The sequence below is a fragment of the Procambarus clarkii genome, chromosome 25, assembly GCF_040958095.1.
Source record: "Procambarus clarkii isolate CNS0578487 chromosome 25, FALCON_Pclarkii_2.0, whole genome shotgun sequence".
In the NCBI taxonomy this organism is placed as follows: domain Eukaryota; kingdom Metazoa; phylum Arthropoda; class Malacostraca; order Decapoda; family Cambaridae; genus Procambarus; species Procambarus clarkii.
The window spans coordinates 19,651,924-19,670,517 of record NC_091174.1 but is presented as its reverse complement, the minus strand read 5'-3'; the positions used below and the strand labels follow the sequence as shown (position 1 = coordinate 19,670,517).

The following is an 18,594-nucleotide window of genomic DNA, read 5'->3' as shown; positions in this document are numbered from 1 at the left end:
CTCATCACTGGTGAGGTAAATTTCCTCCAAGGTTGTTCGGTTTACCTCCTCATTTAGCAACCCGTTCTCGCAAATTCGTAAAGTCAATATTGACTTATTAACTACGTGCATAGGTGATATACTAAACATAATAGATACCCTTAAAAAGATTCATAGAAAACACCGACCTTACCTAACCTTGTTAGTATCTTAAGATAAGCATCTTATTGCTTCGTAATTACAATTATTACTTAACCTATACCTATTATAGGTTAGGTAATAATTGTAATTACGAAGCAATAAGATGCTTATCTTAAGATACTAACAAGGTTAGGTAAGGTCGGTGTTTTCTATGAATCTTTTTAAGGGTATCTATTATGTTAAGTATGTCACCTATGCACATATTTAATAAGTCAATATTGACTTATTAAATTTGCGAGAACGGGTTGCATTTAGTGCAGGGACCTCTCCTTGTTCTATTGTGAAGACCTCCTGGAAACTCTTGTTGAGTTCTTCACACACCTCTTTGTCGTTCTCTGTGTATCAGTTTCATCACTTGTTCCTTCACTGCTCTTTTCCTCCTGATGTGGCTGTGGAGCAGTTTTGGTTGGGTCACTGAGTGGTGAGCTAAGTGTGTGTGTGTGTTGTTGCACCTTCTCGCTGTGTCAATCACCGGCACAAGAAGGCTAGCAGCTCCCTCGAGAACCGTTAATGACACCGGCAATCCCTAGGGGTGGTAGAGCAGAATGAGCAGCTCTAAGACGGCTCTAGCCCGTAACTCTTCTTGAGGGCGTCGTCCTCGGCACTGTAGATGGGGGTTCAGGAATCACTCACTCAATGCCCACTGTATACAACTCTCAACTCCACACACATACACTGCACCCGGTGTAGTTGTCAGATAACTGCGGAGCTTAGACTTGCCCGTTGTCTGGTGTTGATACACACTTCCTCTTGAGTGCATGCTACCTCCTGACGATGTCTGGTGTTGATACACACTTCCTCTTGAGTGTATGCTACCTCCTGACGTTGTCTGGTGTTGATACACACTTCCTCTTGAGTGTATGCTACCTCCTGATGATGTCTGGTGTTGATACACACTTCCTCTTGAGTGTATGCTACCTCCTGACGTTGTCTGGTGTTGATACACACTTCCTCTTGAGTGTATGCTACCTCCTGACGTTGTCTGGTGTTGATACACACTCCCTCTTGAGTGTATGCTACCTCCTGATGATGTCTGGTGTTGATACACACTTCCTCTTGAGTGCATGCTACCTCCTGACGTTGTCTGGTGTTGATACACACTCCCTCTTGAGTGTATGCTACCTTCTGACGTAGGCTGCAACTCCTCCAGCTTAGCCTCTCCCACACATTTCCCGCTGTGTATATCAATCATTAAGATTCTGTATGAGTGTTGGCCATCACCAGTAAATAAACAACAGTGAAGGGGACACAAACACGGCATATACAAATGGTATTTAATTAATAAAAAGAAAAGAAAAATATATGTAGATGCACAAACATTGTCAAAATTAAAAACTGACCACATGTAGCTCTCTTTAAACACAAAAGGTTACTGTAATCTCTCTCCAGAGTGTTGCAAAACACATTAACTGAGCATCAACTGGATTTTTTTTATTGAAGCTGTCTTGAATAATTCTATCTTTTCGTTAGCAGTAACCTCATTTAAGTAGCGAGGGCACAAACTGAAGTCTAAAGCAGTCACTAGGCTATGACAATCAGTTTTTTATTTCACTGAACTTGAATCATAGGAAAACATAATTATAACATAAATCACAGAATCGTTAGCACAGTCAAAACAATACAAGAATAAACTGATATCGTTCCTCAGAACGAAACAAACACAAGGGGTTAAGGGAAAGAAGCTACCTAACTACTTGAACGTTTCTGACGATGATCAGCAACCCGTCCTTCTAACAGAACGTCGCAGTTTGACGTATACTCGACCTACGGCCACAAATTGTCGTACTAGAAAATGGTAGTGGCTCGCGAAATAGACATACTGTCCCGTTTTCTGCTTTAGGTCCTCTGGCAAGGTTAGGATAAGGAAGGACACTTTATTACAACAGTTTCTTTACGTTGAGAAACCTTAGTGGACGAGCTGGCTGACAGGAGTCTGACTCACGCAGTCCGTCTAGGTAGTCAGCGTCCAGAAACTGCAGCCGGTGACTCCTGGCCCTCTAGTAATGTAACATAACAGTGTGTGTGTGTCAACTGTGTGACAGTCATCGCTTCAAGAACCCGAGTTGATGCAAAACTTTTGAAACGTTCTTGGTCAGAGTTTCCTTATATCTCAGGACTCTGTCGTCGAGAACTGTGTGATTTCTGAAATATGAACACAGAGAACCCAGTTCACCAGCACACTCCTTGCGGTAGTGCTGGAGATGGACGTGTTCCTCGGGCATATTCTTGGAGTTGCAGTAGGCGAAGCAGGAGAAGGGATAGTGGTTGTGGATTGTGACGATCTTCTCTGGATCATGCAGACACTTAACGTAGTGTCCGGGTGGTGTGTAATTGGCAGCACGGTAGATGTGTTGCATCATGTGTAAGTAAGGAGGTATGTTGTGGACATGGCCGTGAGCGTCCTGCATGGAGTCCAAGAAGTACACATTGCGAGCACAATATGATGCGTGAGTGTAGTTGTTTGTGGTCATCACTCCCGGAGCCACCTGCTCCATCAGCGACGCCCAGTCTTCAGCTGTCTTGGGCATAATGACTTCATCAATGTCTAATAGAGCTATAAACTTGTACTGGTGCATATTTCTGTATATACAGTCATTATACGGTATAATTTCGTTCTGACACTGGCGTAAATTGTTATGTTTTAAATACATATGCAACAAGCCATGCACATTAGGTTGGTCACCTGGGAGTGTTAATTTTTTAACATCCACTCGTCCTATATGTTCATAATAATTAAGGATTTTGCTGATATTTGGGTGTATCCCAAGATTGTAGAAAAACACCTTGTCAGCACCAAGACTGAAGAGCACTTCCAGCCACTCAACGATCCGCACACTTAAGTCTACGTAAGAAAAGTCTAATCCTTTGACACACACAGCAAAGTCCTTTTTCTGACCATCCTGTGGCTGGTTATTGACGATCCGAAGGTTGTTGGTTGGTTTATCACAGGGTTTCTCCACCAGCGACACTGACTGTGGCACCTGGTGCCTGTGTTCAGCTGGCACCACGCACTCCATCAGGTATGGGTCCTTTTTTCTGTCTTGGTATTGACCCCATACTTTATACCACATATATCGATATTCAGTAATATTAGAAATAACAGGGGAATTGTTGCCATCATACCAGATCTGGCAGTGGGTCTTCACGGTTGGGTCAATGCGATTGATTATACCAAGAATGCGAAGAGATGGTTTTTTTTCATTAAGAGTGCGGTTGTCGTAGAACGCGCTAAACAGGTAGAAAGTGCCGTTGCTGGTTTGTAAGACCTGCCAGTAAAGATTATTAAAGCTAATATCGAACAGTGGAGGGTACTGAGCACACTTATTGTTGCCTGACCAAGGGTGTGGATTATGGTTTTCCAGGTAACTGAGAGGCAGGTTTGGTAGGTTTTTCAAAATTTCATCCGTGTCATTCCTCACAGTCTTGTCAATGGCTGGCTCTGGGTACTCCTCACTGTATTGTAAAACAAAAGATCAATATGTAAACATTGTACTTTTCAACATATTTGGGAAAAATATCTTAACGATGTAAGGGAAAGGAAAGCTTATATTAAAAAAAACTTCGGTTCTACAGTAGGGTCTACAGGCCCGGGATCTTCATGGAGAGTCCCGTAACAATTTATATCTACAGAGAATTTGACTTTAGTGTTTTGTTTCGGAGTCAAATAGGTGCCAGAATATCTTGGGTGCTTTCCCAAATTTGAGGTGAAAGTCTGGTAGGCGCCCTTTTCCAAAATGGCGGACATTTTTTCAAACTTTACTATAGAATTTCAGTGAAAATCAAACCATTTTAAAGCTCATCTTTAGCTGAATAGATTAGTTTTAGGAATTTTTTTTTGTAGTTCCATAAGATGTGGATTTATGATTTTTGTTCGAGCTTCAGGTATTGAAATAGTTTGTGACTAAGTTCCTCCATATTTATTTAAGTTACTGCCTTACAGTTATTTTAAACAGTGGTACAACTATTTTGGAAAATGCATTATATAGTTATGTAACAATTCTGAAAAGGATCTGTTGGTTATATACTATAACTTTGGAACAGAAGAAAAGAAATTAAAATTAAAATTCAATTTCACATTTTTTTTCACATTTTCAAAATGTAGTATTGTAGGAGCTGTAAGTTTGCGCGTGCACAGTTTTGTGACACCAGACTTACAGCCACACCTACCTGTTCACCTGGCAACAGCCTCAAGCACTGTCACAGTCTTAAGGGTCCACCAACCTCCTGCCAACCGTAGTTCTTAGAATTTAGGGTTAACTCATCATTATTCAAGAGAGTGAGTGCTCCTCTGATGCTGACAAAAATGCTCTATAAATATGTCATCTGATTGTACCCGAAGTTAGAGGGAGTTCAACTTTGGGAAGTTGCAGGCAGTACAACTTTGGGAAGTTGGAGGCAGTACAACTTTGGGAAGTTGGAGGCAGTACAACTTTGGGAAGTTGGAGGCATATGGACTTTGTTCTTTTTCTAAATGTAATAAACCTTTACTCGTGAAAAGTATCGACCTTCACATTTGAGGACCAAACTCAACTAAATATCTATCTTCTATTTTCTGTTCCTTCTCTGGTAATGTGGCTGTCTCTCAGAGTTGACAGATAAACTTTGGGCTTTGCACTTAAGGTAGAATACTTAGCGTCAATTTTCTTTATTGAATCATCCCAGTCACTGTGGGAGCCTTAACCAGAACACTGCACATTAAACATCCAATCCTATTTAACAAATTGTGCAAAGATACTGTGTATACCTTTTTCCCTACGGTTCCAAACCCAAACTACAGTTTGTTTACTCCCTTCAGTGTGAGAGTATCGGTATCGTACATCAGTATCGTTTGACAGTACAACTATGGGTTGCACACCTTGTTCAACAGCCCAGTTTGTTGTTCGGGACGTAAACAAAACACGAAAGTCAAATTCTCAGCACATATAAAATTTTACGGGGCAGTGTGTGTAGATCCCTGACTATACAGAGAGTGTTTCATAACCAATAAGCTCACACTGAAAGGGAAAATTATGTTCATAATTTTTAATTGACAGATAGTACCACTTGATATGATGACCAAACCACACGTCAGAAAGTGAAGAAACGACAATGTTTCGGTCCATCCTGGACCATTATGGTCCAGGACGGACCGAAACGTCGTCATTTCTCCATTTTCTGATGTGTGGTTTGGTCATCATATCTTATCACCGACTACATACCTAGTTGACGTCTGGAGAGAACCCTTGACGAGGGACTGGAGGAGGAGACTGCGCCGGACGTCCTCTGGCGCCACGTCCCACACATGGAAGCTGCGACCGTCAAGTTGGTTATTCTTTGTGTTATTTTTATCCGTCAAGTCAAATACATTGTGTCGGGGGGAAGGCAGCCAGTGTAAACATACAGTACATGTTAGGCTTATATCAAGGTCCCCCCCCCCCCGCTGTTTTCAAGTCAATGGTGGTCTAGTGGTAGAGTACATTGTCTAGTGGTAGAGTACGTGGTCTAGTGGTAGAGTACGTTGTCTAGTGGTAGAATGGTTGAGTACGTGGTAGAGTGGTAGAGTACGTGGTCTAGTGGTAGAGTACGTTGTCTAGTGGTAGAGTGGTAGAATGGTAGAGTAAGTGGTAGAGTGGAAGAGTACGTGGTCTAGTGGTAGAGTACGTGGTAGAATGGTAGAGTACGTGGTAGAATGGTAGAGTACGTGGTAGAATGGTAGAGTACGTGGTAGAATGGTAGAGTACGTGGTAGAGTTTGGCAATGCTTGGGTCGTCCCCACCTCATAGCCCTAATGGATTTTTTCATTGATATATATCACATTAATGTGTTTTCTGTGTCATTATTATTATTATTTTATTATTATTATTATTATTATTATTATTATAATTATTATTATTATTATTATTATTATTATTATTATTATTATTATTATTATCATTATTTTGCTTAAAATTATTATTCCCAAAGTAATATAATTTTAACAAAAGTAAACAAAGATTATAAATTAACTCTTAGAATGTGCAATTGTTAGATATATATCTCCATTGATCCCCAAAAAATTAAAATACACTAGTTTCTGCTTTTCAAATATAAGTTGAAAACGTGGAAAGTATGGATTATTATTATTATTAGATTCTTAATTCTATACATTACCTGGTATATACAGAATTTTATAGTAATTAAATTCTGATATCGACATAGCATGTCCTGAAATTTAAATATTAGTTTTCTGCGTAGTTTCTCATATTCTCCGGTACAAATCGAGGAGGTGAATAAAAAATTATTAACCAAAATGAATAATTTGTTTATAAATGTGTTTATGAACAATGATGCCACTTGCTTCAACGTTGGTATTTATTGACATTTTGCGTATAATATCAAGGTTTATCATATTATTAGGTTCTACTAATCAACACAGTTGCCAAATCTTGGTATCTGCAGAAGCCAATTTTCATAAATCCTTATAGTTAACATTCATACGATATGGTCTACGTGTACCTAGAATGAATATATCGTAAGCCGCCCTCATGGGAGGCTAAAGGACGAGAAATCAGTAATGAATTATATACTGGAACAGAGAGTTAATATAATACAAAATATAAACAAGAGAGGAGAAACTGTGGTGAAGAGTGTGTGTTTAAAGAAGTAAATTATGAGTAAAAAATATCAAATGTAAATATATGGAGCTGAACATAGAGGAAAGAACATGTATGTGTAAGCAGGCGAGCTGAAGCAGCTGGGGACCCCACGACAGCGCCTCCACCTCACCAGTGGTGAGGACGCACACATACAGGCCCGTGGTGCAGGAGTGACAAGTGGTGAGGAGTACAAGGTGGACCATTTACCAGAGAAGGAGTGAGTGATACATACTGATCGTGAGTGTATCTGGAGACCTGAGTTAGGTGAATGAATGAAGTTTAAAAAGATCCTAATAAAGACTGAGTTGACAATGGGGAGAATACAATAGGCTTAGTACTGGGATACAAACACAACATCTAAATGCTAATTGGTAGAAAGAATTTCGAATTGTGAATAAAATTGCAGAGATTAGGTCAACAATTTTAATAATAATATATTGTGTTGGAGGACAGCCTCTGTGTATATATGCATGTTAGGCATATATTGAATTTCCCCCAAGGTCGAATTACTGACCATCCCCAGGATACAACCCCACAACAAGCTGACTAACGTCTGGGTAACTGTTAATACTGCAAGGTGAACAACGGCATATAGAGACAGAAAACGAATTTACTACCGGGATCCCTTTGAGGAGGCTACTTAAGAAATAGGAAAGGAACTATGACCAGAGAATGACGTGGAAGCATCTGGTGAGGCTGAAGAACTTGAAGGTAACAATTGTAAAATATATATTTCCGTAATATTATTTTTTTAATATTGACTTCACTGAAACGAAAAATAGAGATAAATCAGAAGAAAGGGCCCCAGTGGAGCTGGCATTAAGTACAGCCTCCTCCAAGAATGTTAATTATTATCATTCCCACCAAGAAAGTATTTAAATAAAATAATCTTCTCTTGGGCTACACCCTCGACTACCACCACTTCTCTGCCTCATTTACCAAATTTCTTCCCCACCTCCTACCATCTCCTGGTCATACTAACATCTCCACCCATCCTGTTTCTCCAGAGTATTGTTACAACATTTACCACTCTCATCTTCTTGCGGCGACATCTCTTCTTTCCCGCCATCTTCCTCTCCTTCCCTATGCTCTTTATGCTTCTATTCCACTTCTTGTTGTCCATCTTCCAATTTGTTTTATCGTTTCACATCTTGGCAAAACTAATTCTCACTTTATTGCCAATCTATCTCTTCCTGTCTGATCACGTTACTCTTTTCTGTCTTTTGCTCTCTTCCATCTATCCCACCCCTCCCATCTGTCAGTCACCATCCTTCCTGGGCGCTCAGCAAGATATACAATAGACAGTAACAAAGATAGTCAGAATGTCTTCTATACAAATACCCTTGGTATCGCCAGCAGAGAAAATGATCTGAAATTAAGACCTGTAGCGCAGATATTGATGTTATAGCTGTGTGAGAGACCAAAGTCTCTGAGATGATAACTGATAGAGAGTTTACCAGAGGCGACCAGAGTACCAGAAAGACCAAAACCAGAGGAATGAAGACTGTATAGCACTGTTAGTTACGAGGGAGGACATGTACGCGGAAGTTACAGTCACGGAGACATATAGAGATTCAGACTATATCAAGGGATTCATAGTAGCATGTACTGGCAGCAGCTGAGTGCATCAAATAATTAACAGCACTATAGGTATTGAGTGCAACCAATTAACAACACTATAGTTATTGAGTTCAACTAATAAATTTACAACACTGTAGGTATTGAGTGCAATCAATTTATTAACAACATTTTGGTATTAAGTGCAACCAATTAATTAACAACACTGTAGGTGTTCAACCAATTAACAGCACTATAAGTATTGAGTGCAACCAATAATTAGCAACACAGTAGGAATTGAGTGCAATCAATTAATTAAAACATTTCAGGTATTGAGGTAATAAATTAATTAACAACACTGTGGGTATTGAGTGCATCAAATTAATTAATTAACACTGTATGTATTGAGTGCAACCAAACATTTACAGTACTGCAAGTAGTGAGTGCAACCAATAAATTAACAACACTGTTAGTACTGAGTACAACCAATAATTAACAACATAGTTAAGATTGAGTGCAACAAGTAATTAACAGCACAGTAGGTTTTGAGTGCATCCAATTCATTAACAACACAGTAGGTATTGAGTGCAACCAATAAATTAACATCACAGTAGATATTGAGTGCAACTAATAATTATCAACACAGTAGGTTTTGAGTGCAGCCAATTAACTAACAGCCCATTGGGTATTGAGTGCACCCAATTAATTAACAACACTATGTATTGAGTGCAACCAATAAATTAACAACACTGTAGATATTGAGTGCAAATCATTCTTAACAACACTGTAGTTACTGAGTGCAACCAATTAATTAACAACACTGTACGTATTGAGTGCAACGAATAATTAACAGCAGAGTAGGTTCTGAGTGCAGGCAATAAATTAACAACACTGTAGGTATTGACTACACCCAATGTTCTTCACTTCTGGTCTCCAGTTTATGCCGTGTTTCCCCACACACAAACTTCAATACGGTCTGTAAAACGTAATATATAAATCCCTCCCGGATTACTTTCCTCTCCTACTCTATTCTTAATAATCCTTTCCCTAACTGTATTAAGGTAATTTAAATATTACCTTGAAGAGATTGTAATGAAGTCTATGTGGGTGAAACAGGCCGTAAACTTGAAATCAGAAATGAAGAACATAAGAAAGCATGGAGAGTCATGGCTAGTAATAGTGACGTAGCTAGCCATAGTAAGGAAAAGGTCACAATATTGATTTTAAGAAATGTGAAATAATCTATAGAAGTAATAATATTAGAACTAGAAGTGTAGTGTTAGGGATTCTAATAAATACTCTGAATACTTTCTTTGGTAACAAAAGCTTTACTTCCTTCGGATAGCTTTTCTAGGAAAATGATTCTGAGTGAATTAAAATTAGAGCTCAACAAATGGATGAATGAAAGGCGTTCCATTAGCCACAGTCCTTGGGGTACTGAGAGGGTTACGATGGCAAGCATCCAAACGAACACCTCTATCAATAACAACTCCAGTTCCCAGAATACTAGGATTACAGGGAGGACACATGAGCATATTTCCGTAGACGACATTACGCAGGTACATCAGCAGTCGGGAATAGAGGTATCATTGGGAATAGATATCATTGCCACATAGTACTATAAATTCACCAGCTATTCTGTTGGGAATTATTCTTAATTACATTAGTCTTTTGACTTTTAATATCATAAAAACATCTCATTTGAATTAACTTAATTATCAGTAACAAAATAGAGTAAATGTGACCCTTCTATCACTTATTGACATCTGGACAAGGAGAGCCAGGAGCGTCAGTGGAGGAAGGTCAGCCATTGTTAAGACCAGAGGCGCTGGGGAGCAAATTCAGCTCCTATAATTCTCTTGGACGAAGTGTTATGGAGATAAAATTAGTGCTCTACCATCATCAACACGCTGTCAACATAAACAAGGGAAGTGTCTTACCAAAATCCGTTAATCTAATCATTTCTGGCCAATTAATGTTAAATAGATATAGGGCGAACCGGTTAGAACGCGAACGAGCCACTAAACACAGGTAATTAGGCATTAGTCCTTATCTAATAATATATAAATGTTTCATCTGATACAGCTGTCATATATTAGGTTTCCAACTTTACAGCTAGTGCCCTTTGACAGGGACAAGAAGAGGAAGCAAGAATTAATCTTGGTACATCAGTTACTTGGGGTGTTGGAAGCTAACCTCTCACGAGGATAATTTGGTGTCTACATCCTAGTTATATCTGGTGGCCTAAGCCTGCTGTACAATAAGATAAGGCACCTCCTCAATTTATATACTAATATATGTAGTTTAATACTGTAGTTTGATTGGCTGCATATATATAAATATATAAACCACCTAATGTATAAGGATCGATTTGTGAGAATAATTGCAGAAATACAGTCTGATAAACAACATACAAATTGCTATCGAAATATATAAATTAACGTAAATATAAATTCTATATAATTTCATATAAATTAAATATAAATCTCACAGGTCGGTTCCCACACAAGTGGTGAGAAGGTCCCCCGCCCCTGTAGTGCTATTCCTCAGGTTGAATAATGATATGAAATGTGTGTTGAGGGGATAAGGAGAGTATGTGTAGCAGTAGGTGTGAAGCATGTGTGCAGGTGTGTAAGATGAAAGTGTATGTGGTTGTAGCGTACACTTAAGCAACAGCATATGTAGATATATACAGTAAGTTAAAAGATTATGTAGGAATGGAGGTGAACATGTTGAGAGGAGGAGGGGGCCCACCGCATATGAGAACCCATGGGGGTAGGAGATCGGCTAAATAAGTTTTAAGGTTAGAGAAAGGGGTGTGTGTGAAGTGGGCCTCAAGGAGAAGAGTGATAAGAGGGGTGGGGGAGGAGAAGGGCTGTAAGAGCCATCTGCTCGCCGCCACAGCCGCCGGCACTCGGCCCCCTCACACTCTCTCCCCATGTTTTAAAACAACAGGTATTAGGGAACAGGTAGTCTGTCCTATGTCACCTCCGGAGAGGGGGTACATCAACATCACACAGAGTGTGGTTTCTCACACACAGGGGGTCCACAGAACTTAAACAATATGTCTCAGCCTAATATCACATTACGATTGTAGACGTAAAACACTCAGCAGACGGGATGCAGCCTATCACCCCTAATCGTTTTAAAATCAAGAGCGAAGTCTGGGAGATGTTTATCCCGTCAGGGTCGCGACGTTACTGCTGTTTACGTTAAAGGGTGAGCCCATGACTACCGGGGGGGGGGGGGGGTGCTCCTGAGCGCTCTCCCCTCCTCCCACACACCTGTCAGTCAGTCATCAATCACTTGACAATTCCCCACACCGAGTTCCTACCACACTACACCGTGGAAAGACGAACTTTAACAGCTTGCATTTCTTTGTGAGTGTTGCCGCCGAAGGCGGCTAGTTTATTGTGCACCCCATACTCATCCTGTGAGTAGTAGCGCAAAATGCATTACAGATGGCACAAAAGGTCTTTATCAAACCTCATGTTAGATTATTACATAAACAATTTCATCTAACCTTCACACTTTATAGTTACAATGTCAGCTAGTTACAGAGAAAGTGCTATTACAAGAGCTATATATTTACAGCAAGTCATTATACATTAATGGTAGGTCTTATCGCTAATACATAATAGTTTGACCAATGGTGATATTACAGAGTCATAGGGGAGCTTCGGTTTATTATTTGTCCTCACAATACACTACTTGTTTCTGAATCTCTCATGTCACTTATCTACTGGAAGCGAAATGTGGATACAGTGCAAGGATTTCAGGTAATTTGTCCATGGTAATAACATAGATTGCCATATCATACAGAGTGAGGTTAGATTTATCTCTAAATGGCTCAATTTTACTACAATCCAAGATATAGTGTTCGAGTGTGTGTCCCTGTCTTTGTCCACACACTTTACACTTTACTTCATCTAGATCCCTATACAAGCCGAACTGCCAGAGATACTTGTAGCCAAGTCTTATACGAGCTGTGACAACATCTGTTAGTCTACTGACTTTGTTACTTGCCCCATACACATGTTTTACTTCACACATTTCATTGTGATGAACAATGGACCTGCTAGTTCCAGTTTGCACTGTTCTACTTTCTTCAAATCCATCTAGGAGTTCTCGTCTAATGACAATTTTAAGGGACCTATTTGATAACTCAAGATTCCGTTCAATACTCTATTTACTGCAGCCTTAGCAAGGGCGTCAACTTTGTCATGTTCCTGCAGGCCAATGTGAGAAGGAATCCACAACATTTTATGAAGTGCGACATCCAGTATGTACCTTCACCAAATCAGCGCTGTCATCTAGAATGTGAAAGATGAGCCAACCCACCCCTAGGTCATTACATCAAGTGTTGTAATGTCGTACCTAGCCACAAAACTTTACATTTATCAGCATTAAACTGCATCTGCCAATCTTTTGATCATTTCAAAACCCTATTTAGATCGACTTGAAGTGACAGTGAGTCTTCTTCCGTGTTTATTTCCCCTCCCAATTTTTGTATCACCGGCAAATTTGCAAATGTTGCTACTCAAACCTGAATCAAATCATTTATAGATAAACAACAGAGGTGTCAGGACAGAGCCTTTCTTGAGGTTATCTTGAGATGATTTCGGGGCATTAGTGTCCCCTTCGGCCCGGTCCTCGACCAGGCCTCCACCCCCTGGAAGCTGCCCGTGACAGCTGACTAACACCCAGGTACCTATTTTACTGCTAGGAAACATGGGGCATAGGGTGAAAGAAACTCTGCCCATTGTTTCACTCCGGCGACCGGGATCGAATCCGGGACCACAGGATCACAAGACCAGTGTGCTGTCCGCTCGGCCGACCGGCTCCCTTGCCGGTCGTGGAGTGGTAAGTGGAATGCCTTGAGGCATTATACTTACAGTTTCTCACTCTGACTTAACTCCATTTATACTAACACTCTGTTTTCTTTGGTATGGCCATGCCCTAATCCAACTTAATATAGCACCCCCAATACCATGAGCCTCTATCTTTTTAATCAGTCTTTCATGTGGCACTGTATCAAAAGCTTTGCTAAAGTCAAGGTACACAACATCACAAACCTTACCACTATCAACTGCCTCAACTATGCTGGAATAAGAAGATAGCAAATTTGTTAAACATGAACGGCCATTTGAAAAACTATGTTGAGAATCATTTATTAATTTATATTTTTCAAGATGAAGGCGAATTGTATTTACAATTATCGATTCAAGTAACATTCCCACAATAGACGTTAGGGTAATTGGCCGATAGTTTGACGCAAGTGATCTATCTCCTTTCTTAAAAATTGGTACCACACTATAGCAACCTTCCATGACTCTGGCACTCTGCCTGACTCTATTGATTTATTAAATATGGTAGACAGTGGCTCGCAAAGCACCTCTTTGCATTCTTTAAGCACACTGTCAAACACTTCATCCGGCTCTGGGGCCTGATGAAGTGCAGGTGAAGCCTCCAATTTAATCTCTTTGGGCAAAATAGTAGGAGCTAGAAGGGAGCTGTTTAATCCCCACTTTTTGGAAAATTATATATGACGGACGAAGAATGAAATTATTAAGAGAATACGAGGTACTGATGAATAAAAATTGAAAAACACGCCCTGGGCTAGAGGCGACCGTCGAGAAAAATGAAAACACCCTTGCGACTATGTCCGGCACAGGGAAAAAAATAATAAAAAAAAACCTGCGATTATGACCGGCAAGGGGGAAAAGCAAAATTCCCGGTCATGGGGTCCATTTCTATTACTGACAATACGGTGTGTGGAATGGCCCATGTTGAGGAAGGTGAACTCGCTTGTGTTTGCCATTAAGTGTGTACGACGTGTACCTGGAAAGTGGATTCACCGGGATTTGATGAACACTGCCGATGAATTGTGTCCTGAGTGAAAGCGACACTTCGTAAATATGTGTAGTAATACTTTAACATATATATATATATATATATATATATATATATATATATATATATATATATATATATATATATATATGTACATATATATATATATATATATATATATATATATATATATATATATATATATATATATATATATATATATATATATATATATATATTTTGGTACTAGTCTTTCCTGTAGGCATATATTATTAAATATGACCGAAAAAGTAAGATTAATAATTCTAACACGAATTTTCTCAATGTTTCTTATATTTTTCTTCACTGTTGATGGTAACTGAAAAATCAATTCTCCAAAATTCATTTTTATTTCTATTTTTATTTCTGACGCGACACTTGAGCGCGTTTCGTAAAACTTATTACATTTTCAAAGACTTTAGTTTACACACATACAACTATAACTGAACAGAGCTTAAACATCTTCGATTTTTTATACCTGCATTTGGGTGAGGTGATATGTTACAACAGTTTTGGATGAGGTGAAAACAAACTTTCAACACAAGACAGAACATGAAACAATGGGTATAATATTTTGTAAGTTAAAGGGAAGAATGGAAGTAACTGCAAAGGGCCTATTGGCCCATATTTCTTGATGCTTCTTTATTGGTGCGGAGTCTTGAAGTGGGTAGAATATAGTTGTGCATTAATTGGCTGTTGATTGCTGGTGTCGACTTTTTAATGTGTAGTGCATCCCAGATATCTAGCCGCCTGCTATCGCTGTATCTATCGATGATTTCCGTGTTGTTTGTTAAGATTTCTCTGGTGATGGTCTGGTTGTGGGAAGAGATTATATGTTCCTTAATAGAGCCCTGTTGCTTATGCATCGTTAATCACCTGGAAAGAGATGTTGTTGTCTTGCCTATATACTGAATTCTTTGAGGCTTACAGTCCCCAAGTGGGCATTTGAAGGCATAGACGACATTGGTCTCTTTTAAAGCGTTCTGCTTTGTGTCTGGAGAGTTTCTCATGAGTAGGTTGGCCGTTTTCTTGGTTTTATAGTAAATCGTCAGTTGTATTTTCTGATTTTTGTCAGTAGGGATAACGTTTCTATTAACAATATCTTTCAGGACCCTTTCCTCCGTTTTATGAGCTGTGGAAAAGAAGTTCCTGTAAAATAGTCTAATAGGGGGTACAGGTGTTGTGTTAGTTGTCTCTTCAGAGGTTGCATGGCGTTTCACTTTCCTTCTTATGATGTCTTCAACGAAACCATTGGAGAAGCCGTTGTTGACTAGGACCTGCCTTACCCTACACAGTTCTTCATCGACTTGCCTCCATCTTGAGCTGTGGCTGAGAGCACGGTCGACATAAGCGTTAACGACACTCCTCTTGTACCTGTCGGAGCAGTCACTGTTGGCATTGAGGCACATTCCTATGTTTGTTTCCTTAGTGTAGACTGCAGTGTGGAAACCTCCGTCGACATGGTCTTAGTCGACAAGAACTTGAAACCTGCCATATACTGCAGGTATGTTGACGACATTTTTTCACAGGTACCTGATGTCAGACATCTGCAGGAGCTGATGGAGGCATTTGAGCGGAATTCTGTGTTGCGTTTCACTTACGAGATGGAGAAGGATGGGAAGCTGCCCTTTCTAGATGTAACAGTCATGGAAAGGAGCGGAGGTTTCCACACTGCAGTCTACACTGCAGTGTAGACTGCAGGATCACGCGCCCAGTGTTCTGTCCGCTCAGCCACCGGCTCCCTTGAGGTATCAGGGAGGAATCATTTGGGAGATAAAATACTTCTAGAGTCAACGAGAAAGACCTGGGGGTTGATATCACGCCAGACCTGTCCCCTGAAGCCCATATTAAGAGGATAACATCAGTGGCATGCCAGGTTGGCTAACATAAGAACGGCCTTTAGAAACTTGTGTAAGGAATCATTTGTCAGACCAATCCTGGAGTATGCGGCACCAGCATGGAGTCCATATCTAGTCAAGCATAAGACTAAACTGGAAAAAGATCAAAGGTTTGCCACCAGACTAGTACTCGAACTGAGGGGTATAAGCTACGATTAGAGTCTACGGGAATTAAACCTCACGTCACTGGAAGACAAAAGAATTCGGGAGGACATGATCACCACATACAAGATTCTCAGGGGAATTGATAGGGTAGATAAAGACAGACTATTTAGCACCAGGGACACACGTACTAGAGAACGCAGGTGGAAATTGAGTGCCCAAGTGAGCCATAGAAACATTAGAAAGATTCTCTTCAGTGTCAGAGTAGTAGACAAATGGAATGCATTAGGAAGTGATGTGGTGAAGGCTGACTCCATACACAGTTTCAAGTGTAGATATGATAAAGCCCAATAGGCTCAGGAACCTGCACACCTGTTGATTAACAGTTGAGAGGCGGGACCAAAGAGCCAGAGCTCAACCCCCGCAAACACAACTAGGCAAGTGCAACTTGGTAAGAACACACACACATACACACGCAAACCACACACCACACACACCCCACACACACACACACCACTCACCACACACACACCACACACACACACACACACCACACACACCACACACACACACACACACACACACACACACACACACACACACACACACACACACACACACACACACACACACACACACACCACACACCACACACACACACACACAACACACACACACACACAACACACACACACAACACACACACACACATACACACACACCACACACACACACACAACACACACACTTTCACACACACCACACACACACAACACACACACACACACAACACACCACACACACAACACACCACACACACACACACTTACACACACACACACACACACATTGGGGCCTCGTAGCCTGGTGGATAGCGCGCAGGACTCATAATTCTGTGGCGCGGGTTCGATTCCCGCACGAGGCAGAAACAAATGGGCAAAGTTTCTTTCACCCTAAGTGCCCCTGTTACCTAGCACTAAATAGGTACCTGGGAGTTAGTCAGCTGTCACGGGCTGCTTCCTGGGGTGTGTGTGGTGTGAAAAAAAAAAAAAAAAAAAAAAAAAGTAGTTAGTGTAGTTAGTAAACAGTTGATTGACAGTTGAGAGGCGGGCCGAAAGAGCAAAGCTCAACCCCCGTAAAAACACAACTAGTAAACACACACACACACACACACACACACACACACACACACACACACACACACACACACACACATGGAATGCATTAGGAAGTGATGTGGTGGAGGCTGACTCCATACACAGTTTCAAGTGTAGATATGACAGAGCCCAATAGGCTCATGAATCTGTACACCTGTTGATTGACGGTTGAGAGGCGGGACCAAAGAGCCAGAGCTCAACCCCCGCAAACACTACTAGGTGAGAACTAGGTGAGTACACACACACACACACACACACACACACACACACACACACACACACACACACACACACACACACACACATCAGGAGAAAAACATCAGTAAAGGAACAAGCTATGAAACTAAGGATAGGGGCAGAAGGATTCATTACAAACGACAAGGATGTGTGTGAGGAACTGAATAAAAATTCCAGGAGGTCTTCACCTTAGAGCAAGGAGAAATTCCAGAGATAAAAGAGAGAATAGTTAACCAGGAACCACTGGAAGAGTTTGAGATTACCAACGGGGAAGTAAGGAAGTGTTTACTAGATTTGGATGTGACAAAGACTCTAGGCCCGGATGGAATATCCCCTTGGATACTAAAGGAAGGAGCAGAAGTACTGTGCCTGCCACTCTCCATAGTGTATATCAAATCACTGGCAACAGGGGAACTGCCAGAAATTTGGAAAGCAGCTAACGAAGTCCTGATATACAAGAAAGGGAATAGACAGGAGGCACTGAACTACAGGCCAGTATCCCTAACCTGCATACCTTGCAAGGTGATGGAGAAGATTGTGCGAAGAAATCTAGTGGAACATCTGGAGCGAAAGAACTTTGTAACACAGCATCAACATTGGTTCAGTGATGGCAAGTCCTGCCTCACAGGGTTAATTGAATTCTTCGACCAGGCAACAAAAATCAGGCAAGAAAGAGAAGGGTGGGCAGACTGCTTATTTTTGGATTGCCAGAAAGCCTTTGATACAGTACCACACAAGAGGCTAGTGAAAAGCTGGAGATGCAGGCTGGAGTGAAAGGGAAGGTACTCCATTGCATAAAGGAGTTCCTAAGCAACAGGAGACAACGAGTCAATGTGAGGGGTGAGGTCTCAGATTGGCGAGAAGTTACAAGTGGAGTTCCGCAGGGTTCAGTCTGTGGACCTATACTGTTTCTGATATATGTAAATGATCTCCCAGAGGGTATAGAATCGTTTCTCT

At 40.7% G+C, this 18,594-nt stretch overlaps 1 protein-coding gene across 1 annotated transcript in view; it reads right to left on the bottom strand.

Annotated features, from left to right (window-relative positions):
* Positions 1-1,440: 1,440 nt before the first annotated feature.
* Positions 1,441-18,594, bottom strand: part of LOC138368648 (uncharacterized) — an 85,028-nt gene continuing 67,874 nt past the window's right edge. The window contains exons 4-5 of the mRNA XM_069331351.1: positions 5,379-5,468; positions 1,441-3,633 (exon numbers count right to left, since the gene is read on the bottom strand). Of these exons, the coding sequence (XP_069187452.1) occupies positions 2,223-3,633; positions 5,379-5,468 (1,501 nt within the window). The 3' untranslated portion in view covers positions 1,441-2,222. The remainder of the gene's footprint in view (positions 3,634-5,378; positions 5,469-18,594) is intronic.